The sequence below is a fragment of the Mixophyes fleayi genome, chromosome 1, assembly GCF_038048845.1.
Source record: "Mixophyes fleayi isolate aMixFle1 chromosome 1, aMixFle1.hap1, whole genome shotgun sequence".
Classification (NCBI taxonomy): Eukaryota; Metazoa; Chordata; class Amphibia; order Anura; family Limnodynastidae; genus Mixophyes; species Mixophyes fleayi.
Genome location: NC_134402.1, coordinates 36,430,166 through 36,455,978, shown reverse-complemented (window position 1 = coordinate 36,455,978; position 25,813 = coordinate 36,430,166). Strand labels below are relative to the sequence as shown.

The 25,813-nt window shown below is 39.4% G+C and overlaps 1 protein-coding gene across 2 annotated transcripts in view; it reads right to left on the bottom strand.

The window, feature by feature from the left end:
• Nucleotides 1-1,642: 1,642 nt before the first annotated feature.
• The window catches only part of ACOX3 (acyl-CoA oxidase 3, pristanoyl), a 79,823-nt gene continuing 55,652 nt past the window's right edge, over nucleotides 1,643-25,813 (bottom strand). The window contains exons 14-18 of one of the 2 annotated variants that reach the window (XM_075194381.1): nucleotides 14,203-14,318; nucleotides 12,160-12,334; nucleotides 10,841-10,908; nucleotides 9,364-9,450; nucleotides 1,643-4,931 (exon numbers count right to left, since the gene is read on the bottom strand). In XM_075194381.1, coding sequence (XP_075050482.1) covers nucleotides 4,812-4,931; nucleotides 9,364-9,450; nucleotides 10,841-10,908; nucleotides 12,160-12,334; nucleotides 14,203-14,318 — 566 coding nt within the window. In that variant the 3' untranslated portion in view covers nucleotides 1,643-4,811. Of the gene's footprint in view, nucleotides 4,932-6,293; nucleotides 6,315-9,363; nucleotides 9,451-10,840; nucleotides 10,909-12,159; nucleotides 12,335-14,202; nucleotides 14,319-25,813 lie in introns of those variants that run through there. The other variant, XM_075194382.1, reaches the window with a different exon arrangement.

The following is a 25,813-nucleotide window of genomic DNA, read 5'->3' as shown; positions in this document are numbered from 1 at the left end:
AGTGAGGTGGGAGGTACTGTGTGACCAGAGCATGAATAATAACTCTATCAACTGTCATTATGCTAATGAGGTCGTTGACAGGGCATGGAAGAGGAAGTAATATTCCTGAAAAGGAGAGAAGCATGGTAAGAGAGATACATAATTTACTCACAAGACTCTATGGTGTTACAATAGCATATTAAAGTGCAATTAATTGGCCCAAGCATTACAATAGCTGATTTCCATTTTTGTGACACAAGTCCTTTAATATGACAGGAATTGGGTGTCAATTTCCACCAATAATATCCATATGTATACAACGCTGTGAGAATGTATGCAAGTGTCTTGGTAGGCATGTATTAATAAAATGTGGCAACATGTGACCTGGTCACAGCCTTATGGAGCACTCTCATTCCTTGTAGATGTTTTGGCAAATTGAGGATGTTTATTACTTGTTGGTGGGAAGTCATACTGAGGATTCTCATTCCTTGTCGGTGGGATGTCATACTGAGGATTCTCACTCCTCGTTGGTGGGAAGTCTCGAAGTCGTATAATTGGATTAAAGAAAGTATATTGATTAATATTGTTTTACAGTGCGATTGCGATCAGTACGCCACGTGTTACGTGTCATGGCGTGATCGCACGATAAAACACGCACGCATATACTCGCACTTTTACATTCATCTATTTATATATTTATAATGGTTCCATTCCACAGTCGTTTATGAGCAGATGGTATTTGGTTTATAGTTTTATATATATATTATAAGGTTATATGTACACTTTAGTGATATTTAAGGTTCAAGTTACAGGAAATATGTCATGTTTAATATCATTTTAATGCCCTATTTATCCGCAGATGTCCGGTTCATTCGCCGAAGGGATCGCACATTGCATACTCTAGTTAGCGATGTTAGGGAATAAATGTTTAAAATGATACTGTTTATGTAATGTAAATAGACTAGTTTAAACTGGATTTTGGGCGGGAAAATCAGAGTCCACCCTTGGAATGTTGACCCACACCCTTGGAGGGGGTTGTTTGAACTGGCCTATGACCTACATTACACTGGACCCTCCTGAAGCCTGGACATATAGAAGCAAGCCACATCATCGGTATTGTTTTCGCTGTATCACGGAGTGTATATATACAGCTCTCTGGGACCAGCTAAAACAGTCATCACTGACCACAGTCTTCTGGACTGAAGGGCTGTTCTAGCTGGATCCAGCAGAGGGTGCAGCATATGTATGTATGTATGTATTTGGTATCGACTGTACTGTATTATAATTGTTTATTGAACTGCTAAAACTTTTGCTAAATAAATTGTTTGTGCTTTGGAACCACAAGAAATCGCTTAGACAGAAGTCATACCGAGCATTCTCATTCCTTGTTGTTGGGAAGTCATACTGAGGATTCTCATTCCTTGTTGGTGGGAAGTCATACTGAGGATTCTCATTCCTTGTCAGACAGAAGCCATACTGTGGATTTTTAATGCGTTGAATCCATATTCTCACTAGCTATATGTGAGAAGTTATACAGTGTGATCTTAAGAAATATGCTATAAACTAATAGGAGAATTTCATGTTATCATACACGAATTATACTCCGTACAGTCTTCTTAAAAATGCACTTGTCACTTGGAGACATAAAAAGCAAACACTGTCGTTTACTATAAATTATTTATTTTAGCATGAAATACAATCACTGTCAGATACCGCAAGTACATTTGTCTTCGGAAAATACAGTCAATCTAATAATTACTGTAATATAACAACTGATTACCAAACATATTTCAAAGCTATTTCCATGGCGGCTGTGGAAAAGGGAAAGCGAATATTAAGAATGTCAAGTCAATAGTAAATGTAATATAGTCTATAGTAAGTATAGCAGTAAATATAGTACAGCACTTGTCGGCCTCCATAACTCTGCGACCTTGAAGACATATATCATATTGGCCCCCAAGTCATCTCTGGACTGTAAAACTATGGGAGTGAGCTCATCTTGGATGGATTTAAAAAAAAAAAAAAAAAAAAATGCCACTATCAAAATGCGGGATAACAATAGGACATACATATTAATTGTACGGGGAATAAAAAGGCACACTTAATTTGGCATTAACAAACACTGGCACGTACACAATGCATACAATGACATCAAAAAGGTTTTAATGACTGTTATAGTCTTTGCTTGTATACAAAAAGGTGAAGCTAATAGTACAATGTACATTTCATCCGAAAAAATGTACTGTCTATACCAAGATTATCAATCTGGCCGGTCTTATCTCAGCATAAAGGCACAAAATGGGGGGTATTCATTTGTCAGCAATTGAATAGCTTTTAAAGCGGCTGCCTCTTGCACACCCTACACTTTCAATAGACCTTCTACTGGAGCGCGAGAGGACCGTTTCATGAAAAAACCTGAGTTTTAAAAATGGAATTGAATCACCGGTAAAGTTAACCCGCTAAAAAATGATAAAAAACAGCGTTAAAATGACAACGCGGTCAAAAAAAAACCAAACAACTCGCTGACAATTGAATACCCCCCAATGTGTGTTTCAGAAGGACATCTGTGTACTTGTGTCCATCCATTAGATAAGTATTATAAACACCCAGGGCCCAAAAGGAAACGCGACCGCAATAACTGGCAAATTCTACAACTCGTTGACCATCTTTGCAATGTATACACCACTTGGCAGAAGTGTGTAGGGAGTGACGTATTTTAGCAGGAGTGTCTTACTAATAAGAATCTTACTATAACATTTATACAGTAAATAATGGTGCTGGTATGATTCCCCAAATGTTGCCATATTTGCTTCATCTGCTAATTAGGCAAACTTGACACTTATTATCGTTACAATTTGGCATTAATATTGCCAGGGTATGGCTAAACAGATCTTAGTAGGATTATGGTTATTTCCATGTGATAATCATTATTAACAATGGATGGAGGTAAATTTAAAGGTAAAAAGATCTAAGACTGCACTTTATGTGCAAATGTGGTTTGAATTTGTTGTATTCTTTGTTACTTCTAGGGTATTCCACCTGCAATTGCATTTTTTCGTTTGTCCATGCCCTTGGGTAAAACATGGTACCGCTCTGTCCTTACAATATGGTACTGTTCTGTTGTTACAATATGGTACCGCTCTGTTGTTACAATAATATCCATTGAAGAGGGTAAATTGTACTGTGTACTTACATCTAGGGCAAACAAAAACATAGTAAACTACTTTGCCATAATTATATAATGTAAAAAAACCACAATGAAGTCAGGAAGACCAAGCAATGTACTTTGGTCTGAACGTGAAAACCCCTTTAATTTATACACCGTAATACACCGTATGTATTGCAGATGACTGCTTTACCATAGGGCAAGACATTAGTACAATTAGACACCTGCTGTAGAACTGCAACAAAGCTTCTATGTGTCCGTTTAAACCATCTTCTAACTCAATAGTACATATTTTTTTTTCAATTTATCTTACCAGTTATTTCAACAATTGTACTCGTTATATCTATATTAATATCTGTTTCTCAGTTCCATTTTCATTATATGCAAAATAGCAGACAGATTGAGCAGCTATTCTAGTTGCTTAGAAAAAAAGAAAGATATTGGGCCAAGTACGTCAGTGGCACCACTAGATTTACATTGAAAAACTGCAGAAGGATTCCCTAGGGCAGTGTTGGCTAACCTATGACACTCCAGGTGTTGCGAAACTACAAGTCCCAGCATGCTTTGCCAATATATAGCAGCTTATTGCTGGAAGGGTATGCTGGGACTTGTAGTTTCACAACACCTGGAGTGTCACAGGTTAGCCAACACTGCCCTAGAGAGTAAAAAGTCAAAATAACTGTTTGGGTTATATCTGGGTTATAAGTATAACATTTCCTAGAAGATGTATCACTGTGTATCTAAAACACAGCGGAGGTGAAGACACAGGTAAAACCGCTGCATAACTTCACAAAGGTGGTATAATTACAGTCACTATAAAAGTTAACACATGCCAACGTTTGTATATATGCTTAAGAAAAGTAAAAATTGGACACCCCTGGTTACTTTGCATGTTTTGCTCAATCTCTAAGTGAAAAGAAATGAACACAACCTCTGCAAGGTAGAAACACAACATATTTTGCCACATTTTAATGCGCAATCACTATTTTCTTTAATGGAATGGAAAATATAAAACGTGGCACTGCAGGATGGAAGGGAAAGAGAAGTTGGAGATTACAGACTAATTATCTTCTTCATAGAGTTTGCATTTAAAAGGACTGCAGTGTTTATAGTAATAAAGACTTTCATCACCTTACTAATACAGTACTTCTTAACTTTAAATGAATTCACAGTAATCATGTATGCTGGATTAGTGGGCTCTGACAGTCTGTGAGGTCTATAAATATGGTCACCACATGGCTCGGTAATCAAAACAGCCCAAACTAGCTGATACATTTGTGGTTGTCACCATGTTTATCTTTACATAGTTCGGAACATCGGTACATGTCAATACCCAAACATCCTAAAATCTGCATGGAAACAGCGTACACATTTGTGTTAAATCACATAGTAATATTTCATATCAGAAAAAACATACATTCAATTTTATTTCAATTAAAACTGTTATTTCAATGACCATGATTAAAAATCGTCTGATGTTCGACAGCTCTATAAAAGACAAGCAGGTACTTCATGACAACAATTAGATACCACCTGCTTACATAGTGTCATCAGTTATTAGTTCATTCATGTTTTACTGTGTACACGTGCTGAGTGTGATTGTACCTATTACGATTTCACATCTCTATATACTGAGAGGACGCTACAGACTCACAGATGTGCGAGCTCAGAGCTGGGACTTCAGTTGGCCAATCACAGGCTTGTTAGTGCAGAATTCAGCCCACCATGATGGGCGTTCCAAAACCTTCTGTCCTTGCAGGACTGCGGACCACAGATTCTTGTACAGCTGCAAAATATGATCAGAATTATATGTGTGACATCTCTACAAGTGGAGGGACAAAGGACAATAACACCAAAGGAACATCCGTCAAACTACCCCTCTTCTCCGTCATATAAACATGACAGCCTCAGAACACCAAGCATGTAGAAAGTCTGCAACAGGATACCAACGAAGAGCCTCCAGGTTCACTGAGATAGCAGCCAGCCTCTGACTGTGTTATCATAATGTTGTTAATTGTGAATTCAGAGTGGAGCCATAATATTGCATCCTAAGGAGCAGATTACGGTGCAGTGGAACGTTCAACGTCTATTAGGAAACCGGGCGTGGGATCCAAAGGCAAAACATTTAATTTAACCTTGACTCAAAACGTTATTGAGTTTTTATAGGACAAAAGGAATACACGTTAGGCATCATTATGGAGACAAAACAATCTGATCCTGATGTTCTGAATAATACTGTTGGCTCCAACTAGGATGAATAACATAATCTCATTATCTTACAGAGACCGGGAACACAATATTTATGTGTTGGGTTCTTCATGCATAAAGGTTACTGAAGTGAACAAAGTAGGCAGCACTTTAAAGGAATACTATGAATTTGCTCATAGATCGTAATAAAATGAATGTGCTATTTTACTGCACAGTGACATCATACATCATCTACACCTATGTATATTTAGGGACATATTATAAATTATTAGGAACATTGGTACCAAACCAACAGAAAAATACTATAATTGTAATTCTGCATGATCACCTAGTATCATTGTAGATGTATCTCTTTACAATTTATATAGCTTTATAATTATTGGGCCCGATTCTTGTCAGGCAACTTGCGTTTGAAAAGAAAAAAAAAAAGAATCACATCAGAACTAAAGATATTTGAGATGAAAGTGAGGGAGATATTTTTCTAAGCACAGCAGACTTCCTGCCAGTAATAGGACACCTCACTCAGTCTCTCCCCAATCTGTAGTAACAGAATCCAATAGCTTGCACTAATCTGCGGAGCAAATGCAAATACAATGTCAAATATCTAAATTGCTGTAAAGGTATGGGAACTATTACACACAGACACAATGATTGTGATACTGTGCTGAGCTTACACCAGTTTGCATAGTGTAAATCTTGCAGTCGCAGTGAGCATGCTCAGGGAGAACCACGCATATGCACCAATGCAGACTTGGGCATACCTGGCTCTTGCACCTCCTTACAACCGGAGAGGCAAAAGGGTGGCGAGGGAAGGGCCGGTTTCACGTAGGCAGAGTACAATAAGGGCGTGTTCACGAAAATGCGGCTGATATTTTGCTCATGCTGGACGGCAAGTGATGATGATGACTTGGTTTAAGCTAGACGAATTTGCCACCAATGCAAAGCTGTACACCTCTCAACTCTGCATAAGGGTGTAAAAACTTTACCTTTGCATGTGCCGTTTTATAATCTAATATACATCGACTTTGCAGAAAAAACTCTGCATTGGGCCCAATATGTGTGTGTATGTTAACAGCTTACTGTAAAGAATATAAAGATAGAGTTATAGTGGTACGGCGCTGAGCCCTTGCACATAAAGATTCACAGAGCTAATAAACAATTTCTCAGTGCATGTATCCTTTATTAAAATAGAATATAAAACAATGACAAAATCAATCCACAATCTAAAATCGCAGCACTTATAAAGGAGAGACAAGGCCGCTTACCAGAGTCCCATGTTCAGACAGCGTGTAGCATGCAAATCAACGCCGTTCCTCCCTTGTGCTGATGGTAACTTCTGCTGGAACCCCGATGTTGGGCTGCTCTTACTGCAAACTTCCGACGCGTTTCGACCCTTAACATACGGTATTTCTCAAACATGGGACTCTGGTAGGCTCTCCGTTATATGTGCTGCAATTTTAGATTGTGGATTTATTTTATCATTGTTTTATAGTCTATTAGTTTTGAGAAATGTCGGTGCTAAAGCTGTAGTGAGGCCTGTGCAATTGGTATTTGTGTAGGTGCATCTACTAGAGGAGCTCCTAACATCAGGAGAAGGAGATTCCCCTTTTAAAATCTTCATGTGTCAATTTCTATTTTGCATTACATACTTTGGCTTTCATTGGTTTGGGAATCTGGAGACTACACACTGTCTTTGGTATCTAAAGTGTGTTGGTGTTGTTCACACAGGGTGTATGCATGTAAGATGCGGACATACGACACCATTATTGCTCTTTCTTTGTTTTTTTTTTTAAGGGTACTGTCTACGTTTCATAACATCAATTCAAGTAACTATCCGGTGACTTTCAGTATATCAGTGGACCTTTGGAAGCAGGAAATTGTATCATTTTGGATTCAACACTGTGAGACTGTTATACATCATTACTCTAATAAGAGTGTGGACTGAAGCCCCAGTATCCCATTGAATATATCTGTTTTACATCCGTTGAGGAATTGTTTATTAGCTCTGTGAATCTTTATGTGCAAGGGATCAGCACCGTACCACTATATCTCTATCTTTATATTCTGTATGTTTTCCTTGAGGGCAATTGGGAGGAACCCTCATTAATATAGGCATTAGCTGCAGATCTCTCTGTACGCGGCTAGTTACTACCGAATTTATCTGTAAAGCTACGTAGATTTAGTGGACCTATAAATCTCTACACTTATCTCATTATGTCACCCTACAACCTGTTCCCTCGATCCTATTCCTTCGCAACTTCTCCGCTCCCTCTACTCCACTGCATGCCCACCCTCTAGGACTCCTCTTCAACCTGTCTCTCTCCACTGGCACATTTCCATCCTCCTTCAAACATACGCTCCTCTCACAAATTCTTAAGAAACCATCTCTCGAACCAGCCTCTCTCTCCAACTACTGCCTTATTTCTCTTCTCCCCTTTGCCTCCAAACTATTTAAGCGGTTAGTGTACAAACACCTGTCTCACTTTCTCTCCTCTCATTCCATTCTCGACTCTCTGCAATCAGGCTTTCGCCCACAACATTTCACTGAACCTGCTCTCACAAAAAAAGTGAACAATGATCTACTTACAGCAAAGTCTAAGGCTCATTTTCCATACTCATTCTCCTGGACCTCTCTGCTGCTTCTGACACTGTTGATCACCCACTTCTCCTACATACCGTTCACTCCATTGTCACCTCTCTCGTTCTGTTCTATCTCGTGTAACTAACTGTCATTTTGCAATTTCCACATGGTTGTCCCAACACTACCTAAAGTTAAACATGTCCAAAACAGAGCTGATTATCTTCATTCCTGCCAGAATCACCACCTCCCTCACTGTCAATAACAACACAATTTCCTCAGTCTCCCAAGCCCGCTGCCTTGGTGTCACACTAGACTCTGCACTCTGCTTTATTCCTCTCTGTCAGTCCTGTCGATTCCACCTTAAAAACATTGCCAGAATACACCCTTTTCTGTCTTAACATGGCAACAAAACTCTTATCCATTCTCTCATCTCCTGTCTTGACTACTGCAACCTCCTGCTATTTGACATTCCCGACACCCATATATCCACACTTCAATCCATCCTAAATGCTGCTGCAAGACTAATTTTCCTCTCTCATCGCTCCACCCCTCTGCAAATCCCTACACTGGTTCGCTGTGTCCTCCAGAATACAATTCAAATTACTCACCCTTACCTACAAAGCCCTCAACAACACTACCCCTGCATACATCTCAAATCTCATATCAAAATACTCTCCCTCCCTCTCTTAGATCTGACCTGCGCCTTGTCTCGTCTCTGGTAGCCGCCTCTCACTCCCGCCTACAAGACTTCTCCTGTGCGGCTCCCACTTAAGGAATTACCTACCACTCCCAGTCAGGCTTTCCCACAGCCTTCAAATCTTTAGACGTTCTCTAAAAACCCATCTCTTTTTTAAAGCTTACTTATCCCTGATGATACTATTCACACTACTACACCCTCACAGCTGTCCCTACTACCACTCTAATCCACACGCGCTCCTCTTGTTTCAGCTGTGCCCTCTTCCAATTAGAATGTAAGCTCTGTAATGAGCAGGGTTCTTCATACCCTTTGTTTTCATGTCTGTATTTATTTTGTCTGCCTTGTATGTCCTTGTTTTATGTATGTCCTGTTTTCCCTACTGTACGGCGCTGCAAGCACTGTGTCCCCTTACAAATCTACGATAATAATAATATAACCCCTTACTGTCAATCTGTCCCCACTGTTGCTACTAAGTGTATGCTTTATACATTTTCCTGCTACATAAACAGAAAAGAAAAGTTGAGGGTCATTAGTAAATTGTTACGAAATTATCCATAAAAACTATTTTCTGTCCGTCAGGGCTATGAGTTTTATTGGAACTGAAGTAAGAAAATTATATGGGACCTCTACACGCAAAAACACCCGAAATGTTCATCAAGCATCTGAGAAAGCAATATTATACCATATTGGGGAACTGTGGATTGAGGATTGTTTAATGCAACTTGAATTTACCTCTCCATCGGCTCTGGCAATCGGAGCGTTCAAAATGAAGTCTGGAGGTGCAATGGCGTCCACCAGAGATACTGCATCATCTTTCAGCTGTGTTAAAAGGATATAAATGTTGGCAATGGATCTTACTTTCCATAGTAACATAGACAAAACACAGCAGGAGTAAACGGTTGCTAGAAATGAAACAAAGTGTAATCTGAGTGGTCACACTTGCAGAACTCTATTAGGGGAGAATATTATTCTGGGAATTCTCATCTCCCATTAGCCTCTGTATGTGAAACATCTGTTATATCATTATAGGAAAGTATTATCTGACTATTGTGTGTGGAAAGGATGTAGAAAACTGCTGTGGTTTTATGTGTAACTAGCACAAAATACCCGTTAGATGAAGGTATATTAACAATAAGGAGAATAAGAAAGAAGTGTAGTTATAAGGCAAAGGTAATGGTAAGTCTGCTTTTCTTGCCAGGGTGTATCCAACGAACCAGGAACATAGCCGTATGTGACGTGTGACCGGATGTTAGGAGACTTGTGTGTGTGTGTGAAGTGTGACTGGATGTTAGGAGACTTGTGTGTGTGAAGGGTATGGTATAGCAGATGATCTGACAAGGTATCCAAGTGCATTCATTTCACATAACTTCCATGTTCAACAAAGAGATAGCAGGGCAGGCTGTGGAGGGAGCCATGACTGGCCCCAAGTTTAACAAGCAGAACCATACTTGGTGCTAAGAGTAATGTGTAGAGCCATATCTGGTGCCCAGACTAATGTGTAGAGCCATATCTGGTGCCCAGACTAATGTGTAGACCCATATCTGGTGCCAAGACTAATATGCAGAGTCATATCTGGTGACAAGACTAATGTGTAGAGTCAAATCTGGTGCCCAGACTAATGTGTAGAGCCATATCTGGTGCCAAGACTAATGTGTTGGCAAAACCCTGTTTCCCAGACAAACATGCAGAGCCATATATAGTGTCAAATATACGTTGCTGCTGAGTTGAGGCCTGCCATTTTCACCCCAATTGAGTGGTGATTCCATCCACTGCCGCCAAGAGGAGGCTATCACCTCTGTCAGCAACTATTTCATTCTCTTCATTGTGAGGTTGCTGGTTTTATAAACAGGTGGATACTGCTTATTGGGAAATGTAGCAAATTGAACACAAAACCCAAACTGACCCCACGCTTATAAATAGGCTTCAACATGTAAAACAAGGAACGTTACAACAATCTGGAGTGGCAACGTTCTCCTTACAGGTCTCAAGGTGGGGAATGGCAATGGTAAAGCAACACAAGTATCTTACAATATCTGAACATACAGTATGCTTACATGTTATTCATTTGTAGTATGCACCAGTACATTATGCCATAAATACTAATACCATAGTGGCCTCCATGCATTATTGTAGACCATATGCCACAGCTAGATGGAAATTGTGAATGCTTTGTATATTATGCACACACATTACATTTCTATCACACTACCTCTGCACACAGCTGCAGGACGGCATCCTGTATAATTTTCCCCGGCAATTCCCCTGCAAGGTATCCACCTGTAAGAGAGATACAATGTAACAAAAATATTTCCGCAAATTTCAGTTTGATTAAAGTGCATCTGTCATCATCAGTTACCATAATCTGCATCAATAGTACATTAACCATGGCCTCCCTAATGTCTGTAATATGTATTGCATTTACATTGATTTCTCAATTGATGGTTTCATCATGCTGAAAAGTATCTCTCGAATTAATAAAAAAATTACAGTAATTGAAGAGGGTTTCCACTTTAAATATTGTTGCCACATTAGATAGCCTTTCATCAAAGCCATCTCCAAAGAATTTATAAACCATATAATTTAAACATCACTTTGTTTCTTTAAAATGACAAGATGTTGCTGTTGAATCATAACATTTAACATTTCATAAATCACTGATGACACAAGTCTGTGGAAATATGAACACACTCCAGACACTATATATACTATGTGTTCATTATCGTACTACCACGAGTAAGGTAAAAGGTTATTATAATTTAACTGTCTCTGTTTGATGAAAATCGTAGTCTTATTATCTTTAAATCCAGCTTTGTTTTGTTGTTATTTTAGAGAAATGGCAACTACTGTAGTTCAGTTATATAAACATCTGTAGGCAAATTACACATAGTTGTGGACTGTGGGTTGATAAATTATCTCTCATAACTGATGTATTCCCGGCATACATATTTCTCAAACCTGTAGTCTGAGGATTCTCTACAGCTTGTCTTTCTTTTGTATCAATCTCTATATTCTTAGTCTGTCACAATTCTCTAATTTTATATAGCTTATTGCTAAATTCTCCTTAATGTTCCTCTTCCTTGCCTCTCGCATGTCCTCCCCCTTGTCTCTTGTTCTCCACCACTCAACTGTCTCACTGCTCGTGATACATCTGTCAACTGACCCTTATCTTTTCTTCATTTCCAATCATACTCCTTACACCTCTTTATCTCAACACATTCCTTGTGCACACTAATTACTAAGGTCAACCTTTTTGTTATATTTTCATTAACTTTATTTAAACAATTAGAGTAACACTGGTAACATAAATAAACGCTCTCATTAACACTGGTTACAAAAATAATTAGCATGAATAAAATAAGAGCAGTCGGATCACTTGCAACACTTTGGGCCCCAAATGACCTTTATTAGAGGTATAACAGTGCGGGAAACAGAACTTATTTTGCTCTATAGCTTCTTGAAAAGAAAGTTCCTTAATTTCAGCTTTGCTTATTTACAATACAAAGTAGCAAAGACACTTATCACTCTCACCTTGGTAGAGTACAGCAATATGTTTGCTTAGTGACCATAGACCATACAGGGAGCACAATTTCTTTAGGACGGGCTGCAGAGAGACGGGTACGCTGGAGTCATGGGTATAATCGCAGTATCGTTGTAGTACTGTATGCTCAATAAACGCTATAGCCAGCGTGCGACAGTAATACACCTAGGACAGGAAAGGGAAGACATTTAACCCTTTGGCTACATATAAACAGATTTTTTTTCCATTCTTATTTTTGTTTACAATCATTTGAAGAAGCAAGGTAAATTAACATTTTTCATGTAATTTAATTTTTTTTTATTTTGTGTGTGTGAAAGTCACTACATTTCCTTAGGAGCTTATTTGTTTATAACATTATTTAAAAAAAAAAAAAAAAAAAAATCTTGCTAGCATTTATGTGCGTAGGTTTGCGTTTATTATTAGTTTAACACGTTTGTGGTCATCATCCTCCACTCTGTAAAGCTGCAGCACAGACAAAATAAATAGACGCAAGCATGTACTTTAGTCAATGTATTTTATTTGCTTTTTGGATGCGTTTTTACGTAGCGCAGCTTACCAGCGCTCAAAACCTTTCCAAACCACCTGAAAAAAAAAAGCCTGTGTGGACGTGGCCAATCGCAATCCATTTTCAAAATATTTTAACCAGCATTAAGGATTAAATAAAATGCCATCTAAAAACATGCACACACTCATAGTTTAAAGTTACACAAACAAATGGCTATCCAATTAAATCCGAAAAAATCTATTTGTGGGCACGTAATATGAATGAAAGCTTTGACTGGTAATAAAAGTTATCAAATGATCGTCCTTCAGGACTCCCAAGCAATTACGAGCCACTACAGCATGTCTGTTACAAGGAAAGCAAAAGAGAAGTGACATATTCAGCTTTTACATGACGCAATCCCCGTTTAAACAAAAATAGACCAAACATGGCTTTATAGCAAGGGTAGCATTATTAAAGAGGTTACATATAACGGAATGAATACATTTTAAATGTACTTATGTGCAGAGAACATCCCTAGTGGTAAATGAGGGTGGCATAATAAAGGGGACGAGAAAAAGGGTTGGGTACGCTTTACTGATGTCCACTACTCCGACATGGAGAAGGCCTACAAAGACAATCTGAAATTATGAAAAACCGATTGGAAAAGAAACAGGCTTACCTTCAATCTGACGCTGGAGATCTCCGACAGGAGCATGATACTGACAGCAAGTGATTCCGATTGGAGAAGTGTTCGGCACTGCAACGTGATGTCTTCGCAACGTCTGTCAATAGAAATTTAAAGCGGAAATTTCGGGTTAAGTGTTTAAACACTTAACCTTAAGGGTCCCCACATTGCCACTTTAAATTTCTATTGACAGACGTCGCGATGACGTCAGCTTGCAGTGCCGAACACTTCTCCAATCGGAAACACTTGCTGTCAGCATGGTGCTCCCATAGGAGATCTCCAGCGTCGGGTTGAAGGTAAGTCTGTTTCTTTTCCAATCGGTTTTTCATAATTTCGGATTTTCTTTGTAGGGCTTCTCCATGTCGGAATAGTGGTAATCATAAAAACGATTACCACCGGTGAAAAAGAGGGAGAGTTATATGTCTATACGATGGATCATAGTTCAAGTATATGGTATAAAAATGCGTGTGATAAATATATATATCATTTTATACTCTACAGTGGACATTGCTAACTGGATCAAGAGTGGGCCCTGCCCATGTGACATTGGTAATGAATAGCTGCCAACATCTGACAATAATGTCCAGGGACACTCTGTTAGGGGGAAGGTGGATGTTATGGTGTTACACACGCTCAGTGCACTACAACCCCCATCATGACAATCACTAAACATAGTCATAAAATATATTTTGTGCATTTTACATGCTTTTTAATAAATATTAACTTATATAGACCAAAAAATAAGAAGATGTTGCGAGAATGGCATATTTATTATTATATACAGAATAAGAGGAACTGCATTAGACAGTGGGTGACCAGGGACAGTTGTGTGATGGGTATTAGATTATCTACAATATACTGTACCTGACTATTATTCCTTGCATAAAATTCATCACTGGCTTTCTGCTTCTCTTGCTGGAGCTTATGATAACTGTCATTGAGAAGGTAGCAGACCAGCCACTTGTAAGCTGCCAAGATAACTGGAACACAAAAAAAACAGATTATCATGATTGCAAAATTATCACTGAAAATATACAAAGAATTCTGTATATAATTACTCAGTGGGTATTTTACAAATACTGCTAATAACATTACATGGATGGAGCCCGTTCCTTGGATATGAACAGTGGAACAGAGCACCTCTCACTCGGTGCCTCAATCTGGCTGCTCACCTCTAACAGAGCCACAATGCCATGTAATACAGCTGGGCGGGCAGGATTAAGGTGGCATGTCCTTGGCAGTTTGGTGGTAGCCAGGTTGCACCAGTTGCCCCAAAGAAATGTGCTCCGCAACCATATACGGGCCAGTTAAGTGCATATTGGATAAGGACTGGAAATCAAACATAAAATGTCTTTTTCCATCTCTACAGTAGACAGAAGTGTCCCATTCCCCAAGTCTTGACCACAGTTCTCTTGTGCTATCTACTTTTTATTTAGTTATTCTTATTGATTTGTAACCTACTTGAATCCAACACCAGTAGAGCTAAAATGTTTTCTTAATGTCACTTGTAACTTTACACCATGACTGTGTGCAAGGTACAAGTGAGTATAAATGTGGTGAACATGGTTATGTGGTTGGGTCCCAAGCATCTGAAAACCTATTAACCTGTATGACCAGAAGAAGGCTCTGTAGTATTTTATTCTATGTGACTTATAATTAACTTGTTGCACTAACTTAGTAATATATGCGGAAGAACCATTTGGGTCAGGATGACTTTGACAACAGTTGGCCATCCTAATATACTGTATATGTATATTGCTATTTGTGGGAGAAACAATCTCAGAACATGGTCCAATTGTAAAGCGCTACGGAATTTGCTGGCGCTATATAAATAAATGTTGATGTTGATGATGATGGTTATAGGCAACATAAAGTTTCAAAATTCTAATGGCACTTTAGTGTTCTGCTAATGACGAGTGCTTAGGGTTAGTAGATTAGTTACATAAGGAAAATTCCCTGTTATGATCATGAAGAATATAATTGAGTGCAGGACATGAGCACAACTTTTCTTTCCTTATTGTCCTGAACCACAAGTTATCATTACATTGTCATCCTCTGAACTCTTGTTCCCCATTTACATATTTATCATTTAAACCTGAGTGCCATATTTTTCAGTGAGGACTGTGATGTACTGTTTTGAGACAGATTTACTATAATTTACATAAACGGGAGGTCATTGGGGTGTGCTATCTCCGGTAGCAGTCTAAGCTTGGCTGGGGGTAGGTGGGTTGTTGGGGCAATAGTGATATGCCCCCTCTATTTTGAATTCTGATGCACTCTGTGATAATTAGCATTCACTCACAAGCTCACACACACCTTCAATCAGCTCCTGCTGTTTTCACTTGTAACACTCCCTCCCTCCGACGGGCTTGTTTGTCCGCTAGCCAGCACAACGGACCCTATTTCATACACTGGTCACCTAAACGGCCTCTGCAGTGTTTCGTCCGCCAGAAGTATGTGCATTATTAGCATCTAATTTGTGGTCTCTGTCCCTAACTGCAAGAGCGGCTTTAGAGCCTAATAATCTGCTTTGGGGGGCAGGCACTGGTGTGACTGTGCTTGCCCTGTGTGCACACAATAAGGGGTGACCCTTTTATCAAAAATCCCCTACACTAAACAACTCTCATTTTCTATTACTAAATATAATCAACTTCATTGTGTTGTATTTCCAGTTCAGAATGATTTCCAGGCTCCTGAGGTTCTTAAACACGTCATAGAAAACGATAGTTGCACTGTAAATTGACCTACTGGACAAAACCCAGCACATTAGGGAGACGCTGGTGGAAACATCCCTAAGAATCGGCTTTATATAGGTATTTTAACTCACTGGAATTGTGGAGAGACTAAAGAAACAAGAAACTATCTGGCAAAGTGAAGCGGTCTACATAAACTCATCAGTGATGATCAGGCGGATGGTAAATGTCTGTGACTTACACATAAATAAGCGAAAAAGTAAAATAAAACCACCCAAAGTACTTGTGACATCAGCGTTGGGCCAACTTGGCCATAACATTTATTTTATAAGTTAACTTTGGAACAGCAGTAAGTAAAATGTAGCAATATGCAATCATTTATATAAATGTATAAAACACATGGTCACATACAAGCATTCCACAAGAGTAATTTTAAGCGGCTTGCACAGAAACTGCTACCAAGTGACACTAAATTCTAGATGCTGGACCCCTTTATACGACTGTTAGAACTTCATTGAACTAAAAAAACGCATTTAAATTTAGAGCAATTTCAGGCCAAGCTTTTTATTGCCAGCGTTACATGTATAACTGTTCCACTGATGTCATAGCAGGACTCCATGAAGAAGCATTACATATGTGCATTAGAAGCTGATGAATTTAACTTGTCAGTTTTTCCATCAAAACAAAATAATAAGGACAGGCAGAGGACATTGTGTTACCCGGGGGGTGGGGGGGGTTGTGATGTTAGCATGACTGAATGCAAAATATTACATGCCTAAAATGTTTACTGTAAACTAACAGAACTGTGTGTTACTAAGTATCCAGAACAATGGATTGTCTTCATAAATCCTACTGGGTGATCCTAATTACAACTGCACATCCTCTTTATTTAAGAGACATGATACTAGATGGACTGCTCATTATAAACATCATTACAATTTTATTTTAAAAGGTTGCTCGCACCTGTATTATTATCTTTGATTTATAAGGCACCACAAGATTCCCGCAGCGCTGTACAGAATATAAACAGTAGAGCATACAGGGTAAAACAGTACAGAACAATAAACAAATAATACCAAGACTCCTATAGCTCCAAACGTAGCTAGTATAGTGATGTTGGAGCATAAGATTAGGTATAGAAACAGGAGGGAAGAGGGCCCTGCTCGTAAGAGCTTTCATCCTAAAGGGAGGGCAAATAGACAACAGGCACAATGGGGAGTCATTGGAGGGGAACATGTGCAAGAGGAGCGAGTAAAGGGGCAGGGAAGAGACAGGTGAGAAGGACAAGCATGGAGAGGGGGTTAGGTGGATGGCTGGTAGGCTTTGAGGAACAGATGGGTTTCAGTGCCTGTTTGAAGAAGCACAAATTAGGGGACAGTCGGATAGAGTGCGGGAGGTCATTCCAGTGGAGGGGGGCAGCCCCGGAGAAATCTTGATTTCTGGGGGTAAATTTATTAAGTTAGCAGTGAAAATTTAAGGCTGTATTGGATTTAAAGACAAAACAATGCCTTTAAAGGCATTGCCAGTTTAAATTGTCACTGCAAACTGGCCGATTTCCGGCGACTTGCAGAAATCGCCACCTAGTACATTCATCTCCTGGAGTGGGATGAGGTGATCAGAGTGGAGGAGAGGCGAAGGTCAGTGGCCAATCGCAGGAAATGGGAGGGAGTGTGAATGGAGAGGAGGTTGGAGATATATGGGGCAGTGGAGTGGGAGAGGGCCTTGTAGGTGAGGGTGAGGAGTTTTATTAGGAGCATGTGTATAGAATCCTATTCAAACAGGTTTGATGCTTTTTATAAAGGGATGGTTAGCATTGTTGCCTTCCAGTGCTGGGGACTTGGGACCTATTATGACCACAGAACCACATGCTTGGAGTTTGTAAGTTCTCCAGGAGCTTACATTGGGTTTCCGGATACTTTGGTTCCCTCAGACGAACTTTGGTTAACTGACTTCTGACTACATTCAGACCTTGTGGTGTGTGAGGTGGGTTGTGTGCCTGCGATAGGGAGATTAGATAGTAAGCTCTATTGGTGCAGGGACTGATGTATCTAAACAAACGTCTCTCCTTATACAGCTCCGAGAAATGTGCAGCATTTTATAAATAAAAAGATAATACTAATAAGAATAATAATGGTGGCTGGCTACCATCCATAACAGCTATACATTTACAATGGCGCATCATTTGTTTTATACTAATCTCTTAAGTAACGTTGTATCCATGTAAATCAACGCTGATTACTCAATACGACTATATATTTCATAGGTCTGTATGGCTGGCTCCTATCCACTTTATCAAAGGTAAGCGACCCGTGTCTCTGTAGCTGTTGTGGTACTACAAGTCCTGCAACAAGCCTCATGCCTCAAATCACATTGAAATAATAGGCTAAAGATTGGTTCAGCCAATAAAATAGCCGCCTCTACTGTGTGTAGGTGATAGCTCACTTTAAGTGACAATGGTGAGTACCACAGGACAGTGAGTTCTATAGATGTTATTACTATATTTTAGTAGTCAATTAATTTGTCCTTATTGACCCTCGTTTGGGGCCATTCATTTCCAGAGTCCTTTAAAGCAAGTGCTACATACTGTTTTCTGTAGCACAAGCAAATTAGGTCTAACCACAAACACACTCTGCCTAAATCTCTCCTAGTAAACAGATGACAAGAGTTCCGGAACCTGACAAGATCATTTTGTGCAAGAGAAAAAACACATTGCTTACAGCACTGGCGCGGATAACAGAATGATAAATACATGACAGAAACCATTGATCTCACTGTAAAAGTCTAACACTCCACCCTTCCCATGTATATGTAAGGAGCATGACACATGCTCTCAGTTTGCCAAATGTTTATTTTGCTTCATGGCATGTAATTTACCCCCCCTCCCCCCCCCACCACCAACTCTTTAAACATTATTAAAATATTTAAATATGCAAGTTCAAAATGAATACGGTGTGAAATATAAGCATACTATATGACTATTGAATCGAAAACACATTATTTGACAAAACTCCAATAGGCCTGACATACAATAATGAATCAAAAACATGATGGTGTCTATTTAGCAACAGAACGATCATGTGCAACCAATCAGATGTCAGCTTTTTGCAGGGTAGTTTCGGCTAATGAAAGGTAAGATCTGATTGGTCATGGCATGTGTTTTGCGATTTACGTCATTAAGAAGAACAAAAGCAAAAATGGGATATTTTAAGACACTAACAAATGCAGTAGAAGCAGAGAAGCGGAAATTTTATATGCAGTCCCCCGTTCCACATGTTCATGGTCTGTCTGTGCAGAACCTTTGAATAATATCTAATTTGTATTTCTATTCACCTCATAATCTGTATACAGACAAGTTCTATAAAAGATGGCAACCCAATATCGGCCATGAATTTTTTTCTTTCACTATGTCTTAACCTCTAGCCAGACTGGAAATGCCTGGAGAGGGAGGGGGGGGGAAGGGGCGGTGGCAGTAGGCTGAAACTTTGCCTAAGGCACCTACAGACCTTGCACCGGCCCTGGGTATGTGGTACAGTGTGGTATATAAGATCCAGCAACAGCCAAGATGTTGATACTGCAATTAAAAAAATAAAATTACACTGAGGGGGAAATGTAATTACCATGCGATACACTAAAAATAATAATGATGAGAAATAAATAGAATTTTACACAACTTCTTAAGCAGAAATCTGTTTTGCAGGATGCAGAATGTTTAACATAGGGAATTTGATGTTGATACACAACAAACCAAAATTAGATTTAAAAAAGAAACACATGGGTCAGGCTAATATTAGCCTACACTCTGGAATGTCTAGTAGAGCTTCTATTCCTTGTGAAGTGGGTGGGACGCTCATAGTAGTCTACTCTCTGGAATGTCTAGTAGAGCTTCTATTCCTTGTGAAGTGGGCGGGACGCTCATACTAGCCTACTCTCTGGAATGTCTAGTACAGCTTCTATTCCTTGTGAAGTGGGCGGGACGCTCATACTAGCCTACTCTCTGGCATGTCTAGTAGAGCTTCTATCCCTTGTGAAGTGGGCGGGACGCTCATAGTAGCCTACTCTCTGGAATGTCTAGTACAGCTTCTATTCCTTGTGAAGTGGGCGGGACGCTCATAGTAGCCTACTCTCTGGCATGTCTAGTAGAGCTTCTATCCCTTGTGAAGTGGGCGGGACGCTCATAGTAGCCTACTCTCTGGAATGTCTAGTACAGCTTCTATCCCTTGTGAAGTGGGCGGGACGCTCATAGTAGCCTACTCTCTGGCATGTCTAGTAGAGCTTCTATCCCTTGTGAAGTGGGCGGGACGCTCATAGTAGCCTACTCTCTGGAATGTCTAGTAGAGCTTCTATCCCTTGTGAAGTGGGCGGGACGCTCATAGTAGCCTACTCTCTGGCATGTCTAGTAGAGCTTCTATCCCTTGTGAAGTGAGTGGGACGCTCATAGTAGCCTACTCCCTGGTATGTCTAGTAGAGCTTCTATTCCTTGTGAAGTGGGCGGGACGCTCATAGTAGCCTACTCTCTGGAATGTCTAGTAGAGCTTCTATCCCTTGTGAAGTGAGCGGGACGCTCATAGTAGCCTACTCTCTGGCATGTCTAGTAGAGCTTCTATCCCTTGTGAAGTGGGCGGGGCCTTGATGAGGCGATTCATGTCTCTGGTGTTCAATGATGATCTTTGTGCAGTGATGAGCACGGTCTAATGAGGCATATTGCTTCACTGTGCCTGCCCATGCAATGGCGTGAATTGTTGCAGTGATGACACAAATTACTCCATTACACTTACCATACTTGTCTCATCAACTGCAAAGGTGAGATTCAAAATGTAAATGTATGGTCAGGCTTAGTTTCTCAAATACTTACTTACTGGGCAAATTTACCATCAGTAGCATTTGAACAAATTGTAGCTATTTATCACCTTAGAAAAGTGGGCAACAAAGAATGCTTTTCAAACCCCTATTCTGAGAACTAAGCAGATAGAAATACCCACTGATACTTAACTCTATACTAGTTATTGGTACTAGATCATTACTTACTAGCCCAAGATATAGAAAGTTTACATCTAGAGTACGTGTTAATGAATGTAAGGTGTTGTGATACCCTGTGAGGTGGAGGGTAAAATTCTGACCTAATAAAAATGTATGTAATGACCAAAGGAAATTATTATATGCCAATATGTGCACTTCAGAACATACAACACAGCCAAATAACTTGTCACACTTATTTAGAGGTGGGTGTAGATCAAAGCCAGAAAGTGTGATTTTTATCCTTGACAAAACCATGTTGCTCTTCTGGTGGGGGAGAGGGAGTGGGCATTTAAAATGTGCCGATAGATTTAGAGTTGGGAGGGTGTTCCAGCTCAACTCTATATTACACTCTCTATATGCTTCAATGATGTCACTGGTTCCTAATAGATTGATAGGCTGCGTTCTCATGATTTGTGGTTCAGCCCATAAATTGTCTGACTCCTTCAGATGCAAACATTTTATGAACTCTTTTTGCAATACAGAATGATATGATCCCAGCACACTTGCGAGTTAACATGCTTGTACCAACCCATTGGGTGCCTCCAATATTTCCCGCAAAACAGAAGATGTATTTGCTTTGTATTGCAAAAAAAAAAAAAAAATCTCCTAAAGCCACATCTGTCCATGGATACAACCCAAAAATTAGCTCTCTCCAAATTGTTTAGTCACTGTTTAGTCACCACTGTGCATGTCAAACATATTGCAATTTAGTCATGCTGTGCTCATTCCTCTTAGCCTATCTTTATATACACAATAATAAATGTTTTTTAAACTAAAGCTTTTCAAACTTTTGTAACACAGCCCCCCTTTTGACTTTCAATATTAGGTCACCACCCTTTCGCCATAGAATCATGGACATTAGCCATAAAATATACTGTAACTCATTTTCTCCCACTACCCCTATAATTAATCTCCCACCACGAGCGCTAATCTCCTTTCCTACAATTCATCTGCAACCACATTTCCCTGTTACCTGTTCACCTACAATATCCCCTCCACAGTCCTCCCTGTAAACCATTCACCTCCTCCAAGGCCCCTGTTCTACGGAGTATACGCCGGTGCGGTTTCGGACTGCGCATGATCGGAAGAGCCCAGAAGACTAGAAACAGAGCAATATTGCCTTGACCTAACCCACATACTGCTATTAGAACCGGCGACACTGTTCAGTCCCTGACTTTGTAGACGTTCTTCACTGCTTCTACCATGCTTATCTTCCAGATTATTTCCACACCCACAAACAAAAGGTGCATCCCCCTTTGAATGGGGGTATTTCCAAAGACCAGAAAGTGGGCATACAGTTCACAATGTGATGGGTGGGCAGTTATGTGAGCACTTCTGCAAATAAAAAAAGGTTGTCTGGGGTGAGGTGTATAAATAACCCTTCTTAATACGTTTACAATATATGGATTGCACAGACTTTCATATTATTAAAGGATAAAAATTAGGTGTTTAACATAAAACCTGTAAAAAGACACAAGGGGTAAATTTATCAAGCTGTGGGTTTGAAAACGTGGAGATGTTTCCTATAGCAGCCAATCAGATTCAAGTTATCATTTATTTAGTACATTCTAAAAAATTACAGCTAGAACCTGATTGGTTGCTATAGGCAACATCTCCACTTTTTTAAACCCGCATCTTGATAAACTTACCCCATGGAGTTTTTGATTCAAGATGCTATTAATAAATTACAATTTGCCAAGTGTCATGTGATCACCACAGCAAACACAGTCACATGATAAACAATATAGTTAGCAGAGACTTTGGAACCTTCACAGCATTAAACCCCCTCCTTCCTCTGCCATCACATGACCACTGAGGAGCTTCCTGACTGACTGATTCATTTTTTTTTTCAGTGGCAGCCATATAAATCTACCCCACAGATCAATACTGCAAAGGGAACACAAAGTTAAAAACAATGTATGCAGGATTGCGCCTTTACATTCATATTAATTTATTAATTTACTAGGAATAGACTTTTTCTTAAGTGTAAAACGAAATCACATTTTTGTCATACAAAATGAACCATTAAAACTGTATTATAAGACTCTTTAAAAGACAGGCAGAAACATTTACACATTGGAGAAGGGAGAATGACTAAACAATGCATAAACATGATGATTTCAAAACTGTTGTGTCAAACTATATGACAGACTAGCTGGGAGTAACAGGAACATGTCTCCAACACTTTCCTGATCAGGAAGACAAATTATTCTTGCTGGAGGGTAAATAAAAGGAGAGAATGTTGAGAGACTGTATAATGTATAAAGGAACTACGCCTTTCAGATGGGTAAAGGAGCAACGTTCAGTGTAGTTTTAATTTAGTCTGATTAGCGTCCCCAAAAAGGACCACGTGACAAATAAACCTAAACACTAACATTCATATGAAGTTTGGGGGTATATATACACATATATATATATATATATATATATATATATATATATAGATATATATATATATATATATATATATATAAAAATATATATATATATATATACACACACACATACATATACACATATACACACACTCAAACTTTCACCATGCATTTTTCATTGAAAGAAAAACACGTGTGAGAATCTCTTCTGATGTGATGCAAACAGAAAACTCAACCCAAAGGCCACCATTAGTAAAGGTTAATGGGTCAAAAAGCTCTAACAGGAGAAGCATGTTTAGTTACACGCTCTCAATTTCAGTTATTAATTGCAAGGATTAAAGAAACATCACTGATCGATCCACCCATTGGGACTTGTATTTCAGTTATCTAGGTGACCAATCTCTCTGATCTGCTTCACAATTTGTTATGAGCATCACCTCTCACTGATATAAGACAGAGAGGGTACAGCCACCCTGCACGTGTATAAATATTCCCAATCTGAGCTAATAAAGGATGGATTTAGCCAATGATGAACAGTACATTAATTTTAAGGATAGTGTTTTAAAAGGATTGCTACATATCAATGACCATTAGTGAATACAACTGGCCTAGGGCAGCTGAACTGACGAAGACGTAGACTGATCCTTAAGTACCTATAGATTGTAAGCTTGCGAGCAGGGTTCTCTTACTTCTCTGTCTGTATGTATTACCCAGTATTGTCTTATCAATGTTTGTTCCCAATTGTAAAGCGCTACGGAATTTGCTGGCGCTATATAAATAAATGTCGATGATGATGATGATGATGATGAAGTATCTACCAGTGGTCACAATTCAATATGTTTTTCTAGTTTTTTTGGTTTATTTGTATCTGCAGTACGACTGAGGGTGGGGGATTGTGATTAGGGAAAACATGCCTGCAAGAATAAAAAAATATATATATTTTTTTTAAATCAATTATGGTTTTAATTACATTCATGGTGATGATACACGATGGGGGTTGGGGCCAAGCGGCCTTGCGGTGAAAGGGGGGAGGGCAAAGAGGACAGAAGAGTCAAATCTAATACTGCTTGTAGCATGTTAGTGGCTTCATTGGTTTGTTGTCTTTTCTTTTTTTGCACATTTAAAAGAACGGAACACAAGAGAATTGTTATTAACAGTTATTTAAATAAATTAGTCCCTGCCACTGTGGAGATTACACGCCATATTCCTTACCACACGGGGGCACACACAAACACACGCATAGGTTTAATTTTTTTAAGAAGCCGATTAACCTACTAGTATGTTTTGGGTGTGTGCAAGGAAACAGGAGCACTCGAGAAAATCCCCGTATACATGGGGAGAGCAGACAAACGCCACACAGACAGGACCCTGGTCGGGAATCAAACCTGTGACTCCAGCGCTGTGTCACTGTGCAAGGACCCAAGCATGACATCTGTCAGTATAAGTCACATCATGGGAAGCATGAGATATGTCTGCATCAATGTTTTTCTCCAGTATACGTAAAAGGTCAAGCTCTAAAGTCTAAACATCTTGGCTCATTTTTCTTTCTACCAGTGACAACTGCCATATTATTAGCTGCATGTTTTTTTTTTAACAGGAGCCCTTGATTAATCGATTAATTGAATCAGACTATCTCAAAGGACTGCCCACTTGTGCTGATTACCATATCATTAGCATGCTACAAGCAAAGAAGATGGTGGACTGCATTATAGGTACAAACACAGAAAATCTTACTCAATGCACATATAGTGATCCTCAATACACGGCCTTCATTGTAAATTAAGCGTAGTAAGATAAATACAGCCTTAATTCATGCACTCATCGTCTCCCTCATCGACTGTTGCAATTCTCTCCTTACTGGTCTTTCCAAAATCTGACTCGAGCCCCTACAATCTATTTTGCACGCAGCGGCTAGATTGATTTTACTTGCAAACCGTTCTTCCTCTGCTGAGCCACTTTGTCAGTCTCTACATTGGTTGCCTGTTTTTCAACGAATCCAACATAAAATTCTTCTAACATACATGGCCGTCAACAAAATTGCACCAACATATATCTCCTCACTTGTCTCAAAATATCTCTCTACTCGACACCTCCGTTCTGCACAAGATCTGCGTCTCTCTTCAACTCTCATCACATCCTCCCATTTCCGGTTACAGGATGTTCGGGCTGCACCCACTTTGTGGAATTCCCTCCCTCACACAGTAAGACTTTCCTCTAGTCTTCAAACCTTCAAGCGTTCTCTGAAAACCTACCTTTTCAGACAAGCTTATAATATTCCTCTACTAGCATCTTAATCTCCCCTATTACCACCCTCTACACAGCTAACACATGACAACAACCCTCTGATCAACATTGCCACACACAGCCCACTCAATACTTTTTACCTTTGCA